Source organism: Meles meles, chromosome 5 (assembly GCF_922984935.1).
Source record: "Meles meles chromosome 5, mMelMel3.1 paternal haplotype, whole genome shotgun sequence".
In the NCBI taxonomy this organism is placed as follows: domain Eukaryota; kingdom Metazoa; phylum Chordata; class Mammalia; order Carnivora; family Mustelidae; genus Meles; species Meles meles.
In genome coordinates, this window is record NC_060070.1 from 152,048,811 (window position 1) to 152,067,851 (window position 19,041).

The following is a 19,041-nucleotide window of genomic DNA, read 5'->3' on the forward strand; positions in this document are numbered from 1 at the left end:
ATTTGCATAAGGGCTTCTATATAAGACGGGCAGGCGGCGCTCTGCTGGTTGTGTTACTCTCTCTTTTCTCCTGAGCGCAGTCGGAGTGTGTCCAGCATGCCCGAGCCCGCCAAGTCCGCACCGGCCCCGAAGAAAGGCTCCAAGAAGGCGGTGACCAAGGCGCAGAAGAAGGACGGCAAGAAGCGCAAACGCAGCCGCAAGGAGAGCTACTCGGTGTACGTGTACAAGGTGCTGAAGCAGGTGCACCCCGACACGGGCATCTCGTCCAAGGCCATGGGCATCATGAACTCGTTCGTCAACGACATCTTCGAGCGCATCGCGGGCGAGGCGTCCCGCCTGGCGCACTACAACAAGCGCTCGACCATCACGTCCCGGGAGATCCAGACGGCCGTGCGCCTGCTGCTGCCCGGGGAGCTGGCCAAGCACGCCGTGTCCGAGGGCACCAAGGCCGTCACCAAGTACACCAGCTCCAAGTAAACTTGCCAAGTAAGCGTCCTGTCATCTAAACCCAAAGGCTCTTTTCAGAGCCATCCACATTTTCTAAAAAAGAGTTTGTTCGCTGATTAGGTTTGGTTACAAGTAAAAAGTGAAGATTAACTTTCAAAACATAAGTAGCTTGAAGTTAATCTGTAGAATTCTAGCTGGCTATTGGGATTTGCCCAGTGCATTTAAGCGTTTAGTTTCCAGTTGCTTATTAGTGTTACATTTTGCCTAGTAAGTCACCAAGGCAAAGAACACCTCGTGTCTTTGTGATGCAAAACTATTTGGAAGTCCGGTGGAGAAACCCTAATGGTTCCCAGCTCCTTCCACCGATCTCTGTAGGCCTGTTTCATGACAGTGTAGAATCACTCAGCTGGTTTATCTAGTTCTTGCACTCCAGGCTGAAGGAGGCCCATGTTCTGTTTAATACTTTCTCACCTTAACTCAGGCCGTTTACCCGGGGACGTATCCACCGGACATATCCACACCTGGCCCACCGTCTCCCATTAACATTATAAGCATTGTTAAAGGCCTATTAGCAGTGTAACCATTTTGGTTCGAAAGTAATTTCTCATGGAGCTGAGTGAAGAGCCAGAAACGTTTCTTCTCCACCTCTTCAATTCTCTAAAATAATATTACCAGGAACGCAGCCCGTTTCTTCTTTTCTTTCGGCAGGAAGTCCGATGCCTCTGAGGATGGGTGGAAGCCGTGTTAAAGGGACGCCTGGTCTGGGGGCTGTGCTGAGACTAGTGGCTGCCGTACGTCCAGGAAGACCTACTGTTAGTGTCTTCGCTCAAGAGTACGGACTCGCCGAGTGGATTGCAAGAACAAGACACATGTGGCCGGTTTGCCTCTTCAAGCTAACTCGGAGATTTGCTTCCTTGAAGCACCCACCAGTCTTCGCTCTTGCCTATACCCCGCACCCTGGTCTCATGGGTGCTAAGAAATGTACCTGCAGTGGGGAAGTCCCAGCATCTTCAGAAGAAACAGTTAAGAAAACACAAACTCTAAAAAGAAGCTTGGAAGAAACGAAAGTGGAGGCTGCTGAACGGGGCAGATCATGTGGTGGGGAGGGGAAGGGGCTCCAGGACTTGGAAATCCTCTGGCAGGGCAGGAGGCTGCAATGGCGGGAAATGAAGGTGGAATGAGAAGTAGAAGGTGGGGCAAAGCACTTCCCGGTACTCAGGAGCTTCGTACACCGTGAAAATAAATACAAAGTTTATCTACTAGGGGAAGGCAGACTCTGCTGCATTTTACAATCTTGTAAAATATATGATTCAGAACCATTATTCTGGGGACCCAGTTGAGAACGGATGCAAAGGGGGGTGAGATCCAGGTCAAAAGGTTGGAAATACCAAAGTTTGGACCCAGAGGTGAGGGTCCAAACAAGGAGGAGGCAGCAGTGGGGAAGAGAAGGAGGAGGGGAAGAAAGGCGGATAAAGGGGAAGAGGAAGCAGGAAGGTTAGGCCTTGCCACAGAAGGACTTACAGGGGCAGGTGAAGAGGGGGAGCCTGGACTGTCTTGCTTTCAGCGTGTGCGACATCAACACTCAAGAAAGGGGCTTCAGGAAGTGGACTTGGGAGGAAAGGAGACTTGCCACGTTCGTTCCAACTCACTGCCTCAAAGCACCCAGGCATATATGGAATATCTAAAGCTTAAAAGAGTTAGAAAACTGCGGAAGCGGGAAGGTCACTCGGACCTCCCCAACCACCCCACCCCTCGCCTTAAAGCGGGAGATAAAAGTCTGCGGAAAGGCACCAGCCCTGTACCCTAAGGGGAGGAGGCCTTCTTATCACCAGAGGGGGTTTAGGGCTGAAAGGCCACAAGTAAAAACCTTGTGGTTTCTTCAGTTGACTACCCCAAGCCCAAACCTCTTTGTCTACTCAATTCGTCACAAATGTATCTTGTCTAAAAATATGAAATCTCCCTGACTAGTTGCTTTGGGACTTCCTTCTCTTGTGAAGGCTGCCATGTAACATGTAAAAATTCAATAGAACGTGTATGCTTTCTCCCCCTGTTAACCTGTCTTAGGTCAGTTTAATTCTTGGGCAGAGATCCAAAGAGGACAGAGAATTTTTCTGGCCCTACATTTCATTCCACAAATACTCATGGCCCCTCTGCTGTGAGCTGGGCACAGCATTAACCCAGCAATATGCCAGCGAAGGGGCTGAGAACGAGTCTTCCCCAAATGCCACTGACACGGACTGTTTAGAACTAAAGTCTGCTGAGAACATTCCGGGTCAAGAGAAACCTCTGCCCTGCCCCCAACAGCCTTAAAGAATTTAGGTAAGGGGTTGATAACAGAGGCGCAGTTATTATCAGACATAGGTTTTTAACGTGAAAGGCTCAGCTCGTTGAGACAGATACCCGATTACTAAACTCTACTCTTATCTTGCTTTGAATTATCCTCCTCCCCTCTGTTGCCCCAGGCCCCTCTCACATTCCTTAGCTGGGGATGGCGTAAGAGCCTTAAGTGCCTAGACCGCCTTTAAATCTTTATTTTTTACAGGGCTTCTGTACTTAGGAAATTAAGTGTTTTTCTGTTAGTCTAGTTTTGTTTTGTTAAGATTGTATTTATTTATTTGACAAAGAAAGAGAGTGCAAGTAGGTGGAACCACAGGCAGAAGGAGAGAAGCAGGCTCTCGCTAAACAGGGAGCCTGACTTGGGGCTCGATTCTAGGACCCTGAGATCATGACCTGAGCCAAAGGCAGATGCTTAACAACTGAGCCACCCAGGTGCCCCTTGTTAATCTGTTTTGTGTCATTTTAATTAGTAGCTCGGCCAAAGAACCTAGAAGGAAATAAGAGAAAATTTTCCAGCTCCTACAATATACAAGGATGAAAAACTCATTCCTTTTTTTTTTTTTAAGAACTCATTCTTTTAAAGATGTTCATTGTTCTGCCCCAGTTAATCAGTGCAATGCAATGATGACAAAAATTCCAAAAGGGTTAAGTTTTCCTTTAAACCTGAAACAAGGTATAATATTTTGGAGAGGAGTAGAATATATCATCTCAAAATATGCCTCTTTGGTATTGTATGTTAAATTGATATGCACAACACTTAACTGCTGGCAAAGGTGAATGTGGTAAGAATTTGTGTAAATTGTACTAATATTAATAAAATACCACAAAAATCTACACCGTCTCTGACAAATCATTTTAATTCTAGTTTATCCTCAGGAAATGTTATGTACAGATCTCCTTTAAAATAGAAAAAAAGTAGAAAGCACATTATGTTAAACGCTAGAGATTTTGCTTAAAATGTATCATAGAAAATGCTTACGATGGAGTGTCATGCAGACATAATTACTTTTTTCACTTTCCCTAATGTAGAAGTTCCAAAGATTCGACTGAAAGTAGATTTCCTTTGGCAAAGGAGATGGCTTAAACCATAGTTCTATAGTTCTGTAGAGCAGAATAGAATTTTTATGAATAGTTCTGTCAGGGAGCAGGAATATCCTGTCCTTTTGGAGATCCTTCCAGCCGGCTAAGAATCAAATAGACATGAGCCAGATTCACAGGAGAAAATAAAATGTACCAATATACTACAGGGATCTATACAGACATGAAATTTCAAAGACAGTCAAGCAAAATGAAGTATATATGTCTTTCCGAGCTAAGGAGAAGGGACCAGGGGCCTGGGACTTCAAAGGGAAGGAACGCAGTTCACAGAAAAGCAAATGCCTAGTAAAGAAAATGTGTGCTGGGCCACATGGAAACAAGGGACATAAAGGGCTTTGATCCAACAGGCCTTGCTGGTCTCCACCGTCCACACCGAGCTCACAGTATAATACAGTTCTCTACTGCAGTAACTCTCTTTCTGGAGCAGGTCCTCGATCCAGTTTCCTTTTACACAGTTATGGAGGAGGTAAAAAGCTTTTACGAAGGAATAACAAGTAGATATTAAAAACACTTTTTTTTTTTTTTTTGGTCTTTAGAGAAGGGAAACTGATTAAAATGTAATCTGTGTAAAGACGTTCCAAAACGCCATAATGGAAATGTGTGAATTTTCTTTTTGGGGGGGGCGGGGAAGATGTGCACTTCCCTATCTCACAAAGTCCCAAACTGGGCAGCAGTACTGTGTTCTCCGGGTGGGCGGATAAAATATTGCTATTTTATTACTTGCCCTTTTCTGTATTTCTCACAACATTCGCTCTTGGCGTTCCCATGGAAAAGCAATTTTTTAAGTTTTAAAACAGTAACAAAATAGTTACCGGGTATAAACAAGACACAGTACAAGGAAACCTAAGACTTTTTTTTTTTTTTTTGGTCTTGTCACACTTCCCTCCCCCAGCGGGGTGGCACTTCTCGGCTGGTTGAGGTTCTCAGTTCGGTCCGCTGGCAGCGGGATAAAAGCCTGCAGCGCCGGCGACGCGACAAGACACTGTGCAGTCGTCTCTCAGCCATGTCTGGTCGCGGCAAGGGCGGGAAGGGCCTGGGCAAGGGGGGCGCCAAGCGCCACCGCAAGGTGCTGCGCGACAACATCCAGGGCATCACCAAGCCCGCCATCCGGCGGCTGGCCCGGCGCGGCGGCGTCAAGCGCATCTCCGGCCTCATCTACGAGGAGACCCGCGGGGTGCTCAAGGTCTTCCTGGAGAACGTGATCCGCGACGCCGTCACCTACACGGAGCACGCCAAGCGCAAGACGGTCACGGCCATGGACGTGGTCTACGCGCTCAAGCGCCAGGGCCGCACCCTCTACGGCTTCGGGGGCTGAGCCTCTGCCCTCGGGTTTGGTTTCTGTGAAAATCCTAAAGGCCCTTTTCAGGGCCTCCACCTCTTCCCTCTCAGGAGCCGTGACGCTGGCTTGTCTTTAACTTGTGTGGGGTTAGGGTCGTGAAAGTACATCCATTCCCGTCCGCATAGAAGCTTCCCCAGTTTCCCCGTGTGCAACTAGAAAATGCATGAGCCCTTTCATATTCCGTGTTCTTAGGCAGGTTTTTGGAAAGTTGTGTTAAGTTACTGTTGCCACTTTATATTACATTTAACACTTGACACATACATTTTGTTTTTTAAAAGTGCTTTATTTGACAATACAAGCAACGATTGTGGGAGAGGAAACAGGCTCCCCGCTGAGCAGGGAGCCCAATGCAGGGCTCGTTCAGTCCGGATAGCAGGACCCTGACATCACCACCTGGGCCGATGGCAGGCGCTTAAAGCACTGAGCCACCCAAGTGCCCCAGACATGCACATTTCAAAGTGGAATTTTAATGCTGTAATAGGAACGTTGGCATGACAGTTGGAAGGAAACAGGTTTAGGACTTGAGCAGAGCTGCTTTCTCGGTATGACGGAGTGCAGGTTTGGGGTTGCAAGGAGCAGGAACTGCAGGTGCCTCAGCGCTGAATTCCAGAGAAGGTACGTCACCGTGTACAAGAGGCCATACAATGTGATTACGTTTAGTGATCTGCATTCTGGTGCCACGTGTCCTCTTCTCAAGAAACAAGTGAGTGTTAAGTAGACTTAAATGGAGAGCAACAGTGGGGACAGTTGGTGAGACCAAGCATGTGACCAGCCCTGGCTCCAGTGCTGGGGTCTGCTGGGAGTGGAGACCCAAACTCCTGGAGGACGGACAGGTCAGTACCCCCACAGACCGGGTGGTGAGGGCGGGATGCAGTTAAAAGACATTCCAGCTAAATGATAAGGGAAACAACAGAAATGTTGCCATGAAAATAGGCAGCCCTAGCCCAGGAGAGATCTTTGGTACAGAGTGGAAAAGGAATCAAACACAGGATTAGGCCATAAATCTAGAATCTAGGATTCTCCGAGAGGACGTTTTAAAAAGTAGAGAAAGAAACCCAAATACCAAGGGGGAAGACTTGGGTGTTGGTAGGAAGCTTGGCTGATGCACACACGCAGACGAAAGTAGTAATTGCCCAACTGTATAGAGAAACAGTAAGCGATGATGAGATGTATATATTTTAAAGCTGAAGTTAAAACAGTCAACATCTGGTCTCACCAAGATTTAACCCTTGTTAAGGTCAAATTCCTAATGTGCATCCAGCCCATCTACCGGCTCAGGAATGTTTCCTCAGGGACCTTTAGGCATTTCTGAAATACAGTGCTGTCTTTCTTAATCATGGCGATCTCCCATTTTCCTGGGAAGACTTGGGCCAAACTTCAGCTAAGGTGTGACTCCAAATTGTAACATTACTGTGTTTCAGATGAGTTGCGTCCATTTAGCTATTTAACAGAATGAGATTTCTTTTTGTCTCTGCTATTCCCATAGCAGATTGCCTGTGATAGTCATTCTGGTTTAACGCTTACTCAATAATAAAACTTCTGGTTCTACTACCTTTGTGCAGCGGTTTTCTAGGCTGGGAGATTTTGTTTTTAATTATATTTCCCAACAGCTTCTGAGGGTCAATTATGTATTTATGACTTTCCATTAACTTTTTCTTTTTTTAAAAAAATTTTATTTATGTATTTAACAGAGAGAGAGAGAGAGAGCTAGTGCACATGCGGGGTGGGGGGTAGCACACAGAGGGAGAAGTGGGCTCTTGGCAGAGCAGGGATCCCAATTGTGGGGTTCTGATCCCACGACCTGGGATCATGACCTGATCTGAAGGCAGATGCTTAACCGACTGAGCCACCCAGGCAGCCTGCTTTCCATTGATTTGCATAATTTTGATAGTAGTCTCTTGGTTGTTAAAAACAAACAAGGAAAAAAATTCCCTACATATTCCATATATTATTTCAATATTCCTATAGCTAATATTCTAGAACTTGTCTTTAGATGTCTAACTTATGTTCATAACTTGATTTAATGAAACTTAACACTTCTTGATAATACTTGTATAATGAAACCTTTAAGGTATCACTTATATCTACTGGCTCCCATTTAAGGAGCTGAATCAATTATAGTCAAACTTAAAAAACTGCCTTTTCCTGACAGAAATTTTTCCAGTTCTCCTAAAACAACTCTCCATAAGTACATTCTTTGCAAGGACATTACTGGGGAGAAGGGCTTTCCTTTGTGTCCATAAGACAGCAAACTCTTCTGAAGAAAGCAGGGCCCAGCACAAGCCCTCAAAGCTCTAACAGGACCTACATCTTTGAGCAAGTTCTGCAGTAACTTGTGACACCAAAGCAACGTGGGGCAAGACTCCTGGCTATAAGATTGGTTGGCAGGATTAGCAACCTGGCCGGGCGACGGTGACAGGACCCGCAGTGCAACACAGCCGCGGGGACCCGTAAGGTCCACAAGCCAGAGTTTCAGCTCCTCTCGTGAAAGGGGGGGAAGCCCTAAAAAGGGCCTTTTGTTTTTTGGATGGGAGGACTGCGGGAGGCTCAGCCCCCGAAGCCGTAGAGGGTGCGGCCCTGGCGCTTGAGCGCGTAGACCACGTCCATGGCCGTGACCGTCTTGCGCTTGGCGTGCTCCGTGTAGGTGACGGCGTCGCGGATCACGTTCTCCAGGAAGACCTTGAGCACCCCGCGGGTCTCCTCGTAGATGAGGCCGGAGATGCGCTTGACGCCGCCGCGCCGGGCCAGCCGCCGGATGGCGGGCTTGGTGATGCCCTGGATGTTGTCGCGCAGCACCTTGCGGTGGCGCTTGGCGCCCCCCTTGCCCAGGCCCTTCCCGCCCTTGCCGCGACCAGACATGTCCGCCTAAACGCTCTGTGCGAGTTCCACACAGCGATAGCCCTTTTCGTCTGTCAGCGCTACTTACAAGCACAGGTCGGACCTCGTTGAAGACTGACAGCGCGGGCGGGCCCGCAGGTTCCGCAGGTCCCGCCCCCACCCCGGCTCCCCGGCTCCTCCCACCTCTGGGCGGAGCTCCGAGGACTGCGCGGGAGGGAGCAAGGTTGGGGGGAAGGTCTGGCTTCTCCGGAGCCTGTGCGTACTGGTGTCTGCAGAAATCTCCCCCGTGAGAACGTTACCAGGGGCTTCTAGTTTGCAACAAAGTACTGTCCTCTCTCATTTGGAAGGGGAATGATTGTTGGCTGGGAAGGAAACCCTAAGATGTCACCCCAAAACAGGAGTGTAGGGGTTCAGGACGTACCGTCTCAAAATAGGCCTCTTTGGTATGGAGTGTAGCGGAAGACGCCCCCCCCCCCAACCAAATGCGCCTCTCTGGCATAAGGACTATATGCGAGCAGATGATTTTTAAGAAACACCGACACGGGAGAACCTCTAAAATCTTCCTAACAGGAAGATTTAACATTTATGAATGTTATTTAACATTTAGGAAGATCTCAATCTCTAAGTGTCTCCCTCTAGTACCAGGAAGAGAAGGATGACTAAATCACCAGACATTCCTGTCCTTGGAGAAAGCCCCAGCTTAATTGGGCTTCACAACCTTGTTTCCCATCCTTTTCCCGCCAACCCCAGGCTGGCTCTCTGTGCACCCCGTTCCCACACCAACATCTGTTAGCGGAAGGTGGTCTTTCCAGGGGTGACTGGGGCCTTTTTTTTTAAAGATTTTATTTATTTATTTGACAGAGAGAGATCACAAGTAGGCAGAGAGGCAAGCAGAGAGAGTGAGAGGGAAGCAGAAGCAGAGAGAGTGAGAGGGAAGCAGGCTTCCTGCCGAGCAGAGAGCCCGATGCGGGACTCGATCCCAGGACCCTGAGATCATGACCTGAGCCGAAGGCAGTGGCCTAAACCACTGAGCCACCCAGGCGCCCCTACTACATCAACATTTTAAATTGTAGTTGTCTTACAGGTCATAACTTGGCACTGTGGGTTCCATTCTTTCTTTTCAAAAGTTTCTGATCTAGTTTCACAAGACTCCTTTTATGTGTGTGTGTACATTTAGAATCACTGTAGCAGTTCTGAAAAATAAATCTCTTTGAGCTTCTGATCATGATTGAGTTAACTATAAATAGATTAGAATACAATGAAAGCCCTACAAAAATCAAATACTTAAATTCTGCATGAATTTAAGAATTTATGAATTGACAAGCCGGGTCCCATTTAGGAGCTGAGATCAATTATAGTCACTTTCACTGTTCTTCTAGTTGCTTTTAAGCCTTTTAATTTTTAATGACTAAACATTCTATTTTTTTTTAATTTTGATTTTCATAATGTATTTAATATGGAATTATTTTTTTGCATACATTGAATTTTATTTTTAAAACAAATACAGAATCATACTCCCAAATTCTTGAAACCAACATAGTTTCATAAACTCCTGTAACTAATGTCACCCGTTATTCAATTGTTTTAGAAAGTGCTTAATAGCTGAAACTCGAGTTAGAAAAATTTGATTTTAAATTGTATCTCTTTTACCAATTGGCTTTTGGGCACTTGTTTTTATCTTCTAAAGCTTTGCTCATCAAGGATGGGAATAATACAGTAACGATACTTAACTCATAAAGCTATTTTAAGAGCTAATGCAGGGGCGCCTGGGTCGCTCAGTCTGTTAAGCGTCTGACTCATGATTTCAGCTCAGGTCATCTCAGGGTAGTGAGTTCAATACCTACATCGTACTCCGTGCTGAACTGGAGCCTGTTTGGGATTCTCTGTCTCCCTCTACCTCTTCCCCATGCATGTCTCTTTCAATAAATAAATAAAGGAGATACTTCATATAATATACTGAGTCTATAGAGCACATACCTCCGGTCTGTGATTGCTGTGGTCACTTATGCAGTCTGTCTTGGCGTGTGACTGCAATTCAGATTTAACTGTAAGACATACAAAGATTTCAAGAGACTTTGAAAATAAATTTATTCCAACAGACTAGGAATGCCATAGAAGCTGATTTTCATTAAGACATCCATGACTAAGAAGTGGACACTGGCTGCTGTGTACAGGGGTGGAGAGGAACAGAAGGCCCTCTCCGGCAAGTGATTTGGAGATGAGAAGGGTATGATGAAGGGAGTGAAAGGGACAGCATCACGACTGATTGGGTCCCCATAGACTTCAGGTCCAAGAACACCCGTGAGGCCAGCCGAGCAGGGGTGATACTGATCCTACCCCTGTGGGCTCTGATCCTCTTTGCTTGTCCGTTTCCTATCTGTCCCTGTCGTATCTCTACCAGCCCCCCCAACAGGTAACTCCGAACAGCCATCAGGAACGGGGCGATGACCGGTCTGTGGCTACTTCCTGCTGGGGAGGGGCGCCGATGGGTTCAGAGGTCTGTCCTGAGGCCCCTACAATTAATGGCCATAGTCAGTGTCTCCGCTGGGCCCTAAGGGAGGTCCACCAGAAGGACAGGTCCTCTGTGTGGGCCACCAGGCTACCTGATGAATCTGAACGAGGCACCCCCTGACCTGTGCTGTTAATATAAAAGTGGCTTCTTGGAGGAGGCTGCAGGTGTCCCCTGCATGGGAGCATGGGAGGACAGGAGGTCCCGAGGTGCAGGGCCTGGGGGTTCTGGAGGGCCACGCCCTCCAAACAGAGGGAGTCCTCGGGTCTCTATATCCAAGGCTCGGACTGGTTTCCCGCTTTTGGCATGTGGCTGGCCCGGGGGCCGTGGTGCCTGAGCGGAGCTAGGTAGGCGAGGGAGCAGCGCCCTGTCCACTGCGCGGGTAAGAATGCATGCGCCCTTCTCCCGCAGTAGAAGAACAGACCGTCCTCTGCTCGCAGGCTTAGGTGGAAGCCGTACTTGAAGAGAAGCTTTGGCGGGGAGGTAGAGGCCGCGCCTGACAACTTCCTCCATATCAGGGAAGCATCGAACCAGAGCCTCTCGCCCACCGTGACGGCAAGTGCGCTGGAAGGATAGATTTTCAGGAAGAATTCTTGGGACGAGAGGAGCAAACCTCTGGCCAACCCTAGTGCAGAGGAATTGCAGGACACCGGGGACCACCCTGCTGAGCAGGAGTTGTTAGCGGGGGTCCAGAAAGATGTCTTTTCCTGTAGGGGATCCTGGGCCCGGAGAAAGAGGTGAGGCTGGTCAGGGTCTTTGTAGGCGCTGAGCGAGTTGAAAAGGGAGCTATTCCAGGGCTCCTCTGTGGCGCTCGAAGGGACCCGGAAGGTGAAGTTGCACTGGGACGTGGAAAGATTTCCTACAAAAAGCCCCGAGTTCGGAGTGTAGGTGCTTTCGCAACAAATAGGGAACGTCGTTGAGGTACTGAGCCGGAGCCGAGTCAGCCAGGCAAGGTCTGGGGTGTTGTCGGACCAGGGGACACTGGCTACTTTGGTTTCCATGTCCTTCTTCCAAGCTTTAAAAAATAGTTGCTCTATATTTTGATTGGGGAATGAATTAATATAGGAGACAAAAGGAGTGACAGAGTAATTAGCCCGCAGCCAGTCCTCGATAGGGGCAGGCACAGCGGTCCCTACTGAGTCTTTCCCACATACCCAACAATCAGTCAAATTGAAGGGAGTGGCACTGGGTTGAACCCATCCTTGGGTCCCTGCAGATGAGTGGCAATGTAGAAGTTTGGGAAGAGAAAGAAGGAAAAAGAGAACAAATGCATTCAAGGGCATCTTTGATGAGGGGTTGAAGTACTTAGCTTGGTGTCGTTGGTTTTCTGTTTTTTATAGATGCGTTTGAGCCCTTCCTTGCTCGCAGTGTATCTTGGTTTCCTGTTGTCTTCTTCCGCTGGAAACCAGGGCTTGACCCTGGAATAGTGGATCCAGGCCTTGACCTTGGGTACCTTGACTGCCGTTGGGGAGGCTAAGATGACTGTGTGTGCGCCTTCTTAGACAGGCTCTAGAGACAAAGATAAAGAGAAAAGAGTTTTAACATGCACTTGGTCCCTGGGATGATCGGGGAAGGTTGGTTGTCTTGGAGCTGAGGGTTAGGAAGCACCCAAGGAGCTCATGGAGACCTTGCCAGAGGGATGACATGATGTGCTGAGTCAAAGACTCCCTTGTCCACCAGCAGGCCATTTACACAGACGGGTCTCCCACACAAGACCTGGAAGGGGCTCAAGCCCGTTTCCACGGGGACGTTTCTAATCTGGAGTAAGGCAATGAGGAGTACAGACCAGGGGAGTCCCAGCCGAGGGATGGTTTCACTTACTAGTGCCTTTACCCCCACTGAGGCTTTCTGGTTCTGCAGGGGAAGGCCTCCGCCCAGCGTGGGAAGGTTATCTACCCAAACCTGGAGGATTTGGGACCCTTGTGCCTGTGAAATCCATTCGCCAATTGCCAGCCTTCCCCAGGCCAGCTCCCCACTCACTGTCTGCCTCTGGGGATTTGGGGATGAGAGTTCGGGTTATTTCTGTGGCAGACTTCACAAGTCCTTAAAAGGTACTTAAAGGTTTTGTCCAGGTTTTTTCCTGTAGAAAGCATGTGGGTTGTCTGCAAAGTTTTATCCCGTCCCAGATGGAGGGTTTGATGTAGGCTTTTCCCAACCTTCCGATGGTTCGCTGCCCAGGGCTGAAGCCTATGATCTTACCCCGGAGTTGGCCTGTAGGCTGAGGGCTCTTGCCTCCTTCTAAAGCCCATTGCTTTTTCTCTGTGCAGGAGCAAGGTTGCCCCTGGGTTTGGGGCCAGCCAGACTAGGGAGGCAACCACAGGGGCAGCTGAAGCCTTGGTGGCAGATTTCGGGCATCTGCCAGGCTGTTCCCGTCCAGCACCTCACCTGTTCCTCTCTGGTGTCGCTTGCTGCCACTTCTCGGGGGTGGGGTATGGCCTGTAGGAGCGGGTGATTTCTGGGTGATATTTAGTGGGGGAATCTGAAGCTGTCAGACGCCGTCTCTTTCTACCTTGTGCCGCGAGCATGCAAAGGCAGGAAGGCGTGTTTGGAGTCAGTATAGACATTGACACTTTTGTTTCTGCTGAGTTCCATCGCCCGGCTGAGTGAGGGCTGTGGATGGAGTGGGGGCTCGATCCAGAGAGCATGGGATCGCTTTTTCTCGTTTCAGGTGACGTGGTGAAGTGGCCACAGCACACCCAGCCATTCGGGTGCCTTGCTCAGCAAATGGGCTTCCTTTAGTGACTAGGGTCCCCTCCGAATTCTCTGTTAGGGTCCCCTTTAGGTTCTCCCAACAGCATAGGTTTGAGCTATGATGTGTTGATGGACGTGCCCTGGCTCTGTTCCCTCTTCTGGAAGGAAGGGGTCGGGGTTTAAAGTGGAGCAAGTTTTTATTTGCACGACTGGACCTTCCAGCAAGAGCGCTGGGTGCGGCAGAGGCGGCTCTCCGTGAGCCCGCGGTCACTATCCGTGGAGAGGAGGCCTTGACTATTATGGGGGAGGGGTGTGTGCAGTAAGATCCCGTCCCAGAGTTAATTCGTAGCGTTGGGGATTAAAGGTGCTGAGGCGGCCATGGCCCTAAAGGACGCCGGCCAGTCCACAGGCCACCAGGTCAAAGTCTTTGCTTAAAGATCCCACTGGGAATGGAGTGGGCTCCCGGGCCTGGGTCAGAATACCCAAGATCACTCCCTTATTCTCGGTCACATCTAAGTTGTAAGACCTCCCTGTAGGGAGGCTTAGAGCTGGGGCACTGAGCTTTTTACTTTTTTTTAAAGATTTTATTTATTTATTTGACAGGGAGAGAACACAGTAGGGGGAGCGACAGGCAGAGGGAGAAGCCGGTCCCTTGCTGAGCGGGGAGCCCCGTGCGGGGCTCGATCCTTGGAATATGACCTGAGCCAAAGGCAGATGCTTAACGGACTGAACGACCCAGGCGTCCCTTGATGAGGTCTTTAAAAGCCCTTTCTGAGTCTGGGTTCAGTATTAATGAGCAGGTTTCTGGCATGTCCTGTCCTTTGATCAATTGACAAAGAGGACACACGATTTCCCATACCCCAGTGTCCATAAGCGACGTACACAGTGAAGCCTGAAAAATCTCTCAACTGGTTAAGGGTTTTGGGGAGATGGTATGAGGCAATGGGGCTGTATCCTATCTTCCTCTGAAAGAACCAGACCCAGACACTGGACACGTGTCTCACATAATTGAGCCTTAGCTGGCAGACCTTCTACCCCATACTCTGAAAATGTAGAAGCTTTGGGTGCCAGTTTGTATGCTCGGCTCAGAGGGGGCTCACAGCAGGAGACGGTCCACACACTGTAGGAGGACCCAGTCCTCAGCTGAAAATTCTGCACGATTTCAGGACAGGGCCTGTCCAAATAAGTGGGGACTATCTCGGAACCCTCGAGGTAGAACTGTCCGTGTGAACTGGGTGGTCGGATTGGTCCTCGAATGCAAACAGAAACAGAGAGTCCGGATGGAGTGGTTTGCAAAGAAGGCCTCTTGCAAGCCTAGTGCTGTAAAGGAGCTTGTGCCAGAGGGGATCCGAGGCAGCAGTGTGCAAGGGTTGGGGATGACAGGACGGCTTGGGACCACAGCCTCATTAATAATTCGGAGATCTTGTACCAATCTCCATTCCCCGTTAGGTTTTAGTATCCCCAAAACTGGGGTGTTACAGGGGCTGTTGCATTCTTTTAAGACCCCCCACCCGCTTCTTTAGATTATTTATGGGTTTTTTAGGCCCTTCTTTGCTTCTGGTTTTAGGGGTACTTGTTTCGACAGGGGCAAGTTGTGGGATCTTTAAAGTGTTTGTGAATGGGCACTGCAGGTAAGGCCCGACCCACTGCTGAGTTGCCCAGACCTGGGGATTAGTATCGGCCTCTAATAAGGGGAGGCAACTGCCCGTCTGTCCAGGGGCCATCAACATGTGTGTTCCCAGATTGGCCCATAATATCTCTACCTAAGGGAGGTGTGGGGCTCTCAGGCATTAACAAGTAGTGAGAGAAAATTAGATCACCCCAGATGCATCCCAGGGGGTGAGGGAAAAAACACCGGTTCTGGGCTGTCCAGCAATGCCCCAACCAGTGGCGCGGAGGCTGGGCAGTGGGCCCCAGGTTGGGGAGGAGAACAGGGAAGGTGGAAGGAAACGGACCAGCTGTCCCTGTTGCATGAGTTACCCGGGGATCTGGGTTCTCAACGGCAAGCTGCCCCAGGGAAGGCCCCGCGAAGAGCTCCGGGCCCTATCAGACCCCGTCAGGGGTGTTGAGCCCTCGAAGATGGAGGTCCTCGAGGGCATTCGGATTTCCAGGGTCCTGCACAAACAGGACAGGGCTTGGGGACTTTCATTTTGGCTGTCCCCTTTGAGGGCATCCCGGCTGCCAGTGCTCTGGGCGGCCACAGACGAGGCATCTGGTACCAGAGCCTCGGGGTGGGGGTGGAGGCTGGATGGGTAACGGCTTATAAGGCCACAAGTAGACCCTAGAAATTTCTTCTCAGCCTCTTCTCTTGTTCCTCACTCTCCTCTTGGTCCCGGTTGTAAAAGACCCAGTTAGCAGCTCCGAAGAGCTCTTCTAGGGCCCCCTCAGGGCCGGCAGTCAACTTTTGCAGGTTTTTCTGAATATCTGGGGCTGACCAGATCCCAGATTTGTCTTGGGCCCGATCTCGGCCTCGGGAGAATCAGGAGAGATGGCTGTATGCTTCATGAGAGCCTCCCTCCTCTCTAGGAGGTGGTCATGTTTTCCTCTGGAGTCTGGGTCAGGGTGCATAGCCTGGTGAGATTCAGGACTCGAAACTTTTTAATCCCTCCAGGACGTAGGCCTGGAAGTGACCGAGGTACCAGTTTCTGAGGGGATCGTTAGGGTCCCAGTTGGGAACTTGGGAAGGGACTGCGTGGGCCCCGGCTGAGAACTAGAAGCCTCCATGGGCCCAGCGGTGCCCGGGAATTACTCAGCTGCTCGTCCCCATTCTCTCCACGGTGCCCAGGACTCCACATTGGTCTGCCTCTGAGAGGGACTGATTTAACAGGAGCATTTCCTCCTTTCCGGTTAATTCAATCACAAGTAAGATTTTGGGAGGCTTTGGTATAGGTATCTGGGTTGTTGGAAAACTCCCTAAGGTCCCCTTTGTCTCTGGTCGTGCAGTGACAAGGACACTTGTACCCCAGCCATAGTGGCAGCTGCCCTTGGTCCTCCTCTGGGTCCTGTTTGTTGTTGCAAGACACAGAGCCCCCAGCGCAGCAGGGGGTCCGGGACAGCTGGACAGGAAAAGGACAGAGACCCCAGGGAAGATGGGGCTGGGGCTGGAAATCCTCTGGGGACTCCATTTGCCTGTCTGCCTTTGACGTGTGTGTGGGGTCCCTGTGTTCCTCACCAGCCCCCCGCACCTCCTCAGCTCCCTAACCCCCTAGCCCCCCCTCCCCCCACCGTGTCCGGCCGTGAGAGAAAGCAGCCAGGAGGCTGGCACAGGCCCTTATTTTCCCTTATGGCCCAGAAACCCTGTACATTGGATACTTCTCCCCATTTCCCTCACATTTGCAAAACCAGTCCCGTCGCAACACGGTCTTATAACTGACGTGTGCCTCAGGCAGCCATGTCTCCTCCTCCAGTCTGTGTTGTGGCCATGCCGTGGAACCAAAGAAAAGAATTTGCCTTTTCTTTAGGGGTTTGCGGGTCAAACCGTTCCAGTTACTCAGGAAGCGTCCCCGAGGAGCACCGGCTCCGGTCAGGGGACTGCAATCCCCGTCCACTGGAAGGGGGCAACGGCTCCCCTAGCCTCATTCCTCACAGTTGACCAGGAGGCCTTCATCCTGACCCAGTGTCCTGGGTGTCTTTGCGACTGGGAGCCAGGGCTGCTGTCCCTTCTGCAAGGTGCTAGTTAGTCACTCTTACCGGGCTTGATCCTACCTCCAGGAGCCACCCCGCTTGTCCTGACTTTTACTGTCTCTGCATTTCCCAGCCAGGGGATGGGCCGTGGCCCAGTAGGGCTCCCTTAGTGGCGGATTGTGCCAGACTTTTCCGGGCCCAGTGGACGTCGGCCTGATGGGCAGAATAAAACTGCTCTGTTCGACAGACCTGTTGTACGAGGCTAACAAAGGCCAATTTCTGGAGGCACAGGATGGGCCGCGGAGACGGGGGACACAGCCGAGGTAGAAGTCCGTTCCCTTGTCCTTCTTAGCACTACCTACACACGTGTGTTCCAGCCGGACGGGGGTCCACCCTAGGACGGTCACAGCTGAGCAGAGGGGCGGGCACCTTGCCAAGTGTAACCAAATGGCACGGGTGGGTCCCAGAGGCTGTCCCTCACCCTGTCCCAAGGTGTGGGCTATAGTGGCTGTCACCCAAAAACGAGAAACGTGCTCTGTGGCTGAGGGTCACAGGTAGGACACTGCGGGCGGAACCCCAGTAAGGGGTTATAAGATGAGGGGAGCTGGGGGCCATTCCTGACAAGTTCTGGGCCAGATCCCAGAGGACGCCACGTGCCTACGTGCTCTGTCCACTTGACCGGGCAACGGGTGAAGGAGCAGGACCGCGGCCGGGAGGGCGGAGGCAGAGGCTGTTCCTCCCTGCAGCAGGCAACTGCGGGTGCGATCCCTTGGAGGCCGCTGGCAAGGGGATGTCTGGGGGGACCCTCCCGGGGTTTTTGCATTCCATCCCTTAGAGGAGGGATCAGTGGGAACCTATCACCCGAGACTTGAGGGGGGCAGCCGTGCCATTTGCTCTGAGACGATAAGGCCCATCTTGTTGACCGTAACAGAGGAGAGACTGGCTGTCCACTACTCACGATTCGATGCCTTGATGATGACCAGAGATCCCGGAGGAGTCCCCAAGGAAATGTTTCAGGATTTTTTTCTTATTGCAGCTTTCTGGTGCCACAGTCGTCGGTCCTGCCGCTCAGAGGAATAAAGAGGGAGACCAGACACAGAGTGAGGGGCAGCAAGCAAAGGGTTAAGAGGAATCAGCTCTTCACAGGGAGAGGGGGGATCCAAGAATGTCCCCTTTCCACTCCCAGCAACGAGATTTTCTTTTATGCAGTTTTAGCTGGGGCTGTTCAGGATTTCTTCAGGTCTTTGTCTGATTGGCCAGGGGCGAAGTTCCAGCAAGACTGCTCCCCAGCCCAGCCCCCTTGGGTTGTTTTTCCTCTGGTATTCCGGCCCCAGCCCCCTGGGGTTTCTTCCTCCGTGGTATCCCAGGGAGGCCAAGCAGATAGGGATCTAACCCCGTGTGTGGCCTCAGGCCCTACTAGATCCCTGACTGTCCCTGCCATAACAGGATAAATTTGTGCTCCAGATGGACATTTGATCCTGCAGAGGAATCGGGATACCCCAATTCTGCTCACATGGATTCATTAGAACAAGGTTGTCTCTTGGGCCAAATGACAAATTTATAAATACCTTAGGCAAGCTTTTCTTTGCTTTACAGGATTTGTCAGTATTTAATACTTTGCTATGCCAACAATGCGACTTAAAGGCACAGCTCTTTTTGTGGATTAAGAGAGTGGCTCTGAAAAGAGCCTTTTGGTTTGGACAGGAGATTTGAGTTGCGCTCTCTGCCAGTCTTCTACTTGCCCTTGGCCTTGTGGTGGCTCTCGGTCTTCTTGGGCAGCAGCACGGCCTGGATGTTGGGCAGCACGCCGCCCTGCGCGATGGTGACGCGGCCCAGCAGCTTGTTGAGCTCCTCGTCGTTGCGGATGGCCAGCTGCAGGTGGCGCGGGATGATGCGCGTCTTCTTGTTGTCGCGCGCCGCGTTGCCCGCCAGCTCCAGGATCTCGGCCGTCAGGTACTCGAGCACGGCCGCCAGGTACACGGGCGCGCCGGCACCGACCCGCTCCGAGTAGTTGCCCTTGCGGAGCAGGCGGTGCACGCGGCCCACCGGGAACTGCAGACCCGCCCGCGACGAGCGCGTCTTGGCCTTGGCGCGCGCCTTGCCGCCTTGCTTCCCGCGTCCAGACATAATGGAGATAAAAAGCACAAACCTGAGTAGG

General features: G+C 50.8%; 4 protein-coding genes across 4 annotated transcripts in view; 2 read left to right on the plus strand and 2 right to left on the minus strand.

Annotated features, from left to right (window-relative positions):
* Positions 1 to 96: 96 nt before the first annotated feature.
* On the plus strand, positions 97 to 3,618 carry LOC123942388 (histone H2B type 1-C/E/F/G/I). Its single transcript, XM_046006296.1, has 2 exons — positions 97 to 486; positions 1,156 to 3,618. Exon 1 carries the CDS (start codon positions 97 to 99, stop codon positions 475 to 477), a length of 381 nt encoding a protein of 126 aa, XP_045862252.1. The 3' UTR covers positions 478 to 486; positions 1,156 to 3,618.
* A 1,264-nt stretch (positions 3,619 to 4,882) lies between these two features.
* LOC123942403 (histone H4) lies at positions 4,883 to 5,239 on the plus strand. Its single transcript, XM_046006316.1, has one exon. It carries the CDS (start codon positions 4,886 to 4,888, stop codon positions 5,195 to 5,197), a length of 312 nt encoding a protein of 103 aa, XP_045862272.1. The 5' UTR covers positions 4,883 to 4,885; the 3' UTR covers positions 5,198 to 5,239.
* Positions 5,240 to 7,716: 2,477 nt separating this feature from the next.
* Positions 7,717 to 19,041, minus strand: part of LOC123942406 — a 30,994-nt gene continuing 19,669 nt past the window's right edge. The window contains 1 exon segment of the mRNA XM_046006321.1: positions 7,717 to 8,086. Within this exon segment, the coding sequence (XP_045862277.1) occupies positions 7,769 to 8,086 (318 nt within the window). The 3' untranslated portion in view covers positions 7,717 to 7,768.
* Positions 18,616 to 19,010, minus strand: LOC123942376 (histone H2A type 1-B). Its single transcript, XM_046006281.1, has one exon. The coding sequence runs from the start codon at positions 19,008 to 19,010 to the stop codon at positions 18,618 to 18,620; it is 393 nt and encodes a 130-aa protein (XP_045862237.1). The 3' UTR covers positions 18,616 to 18,617.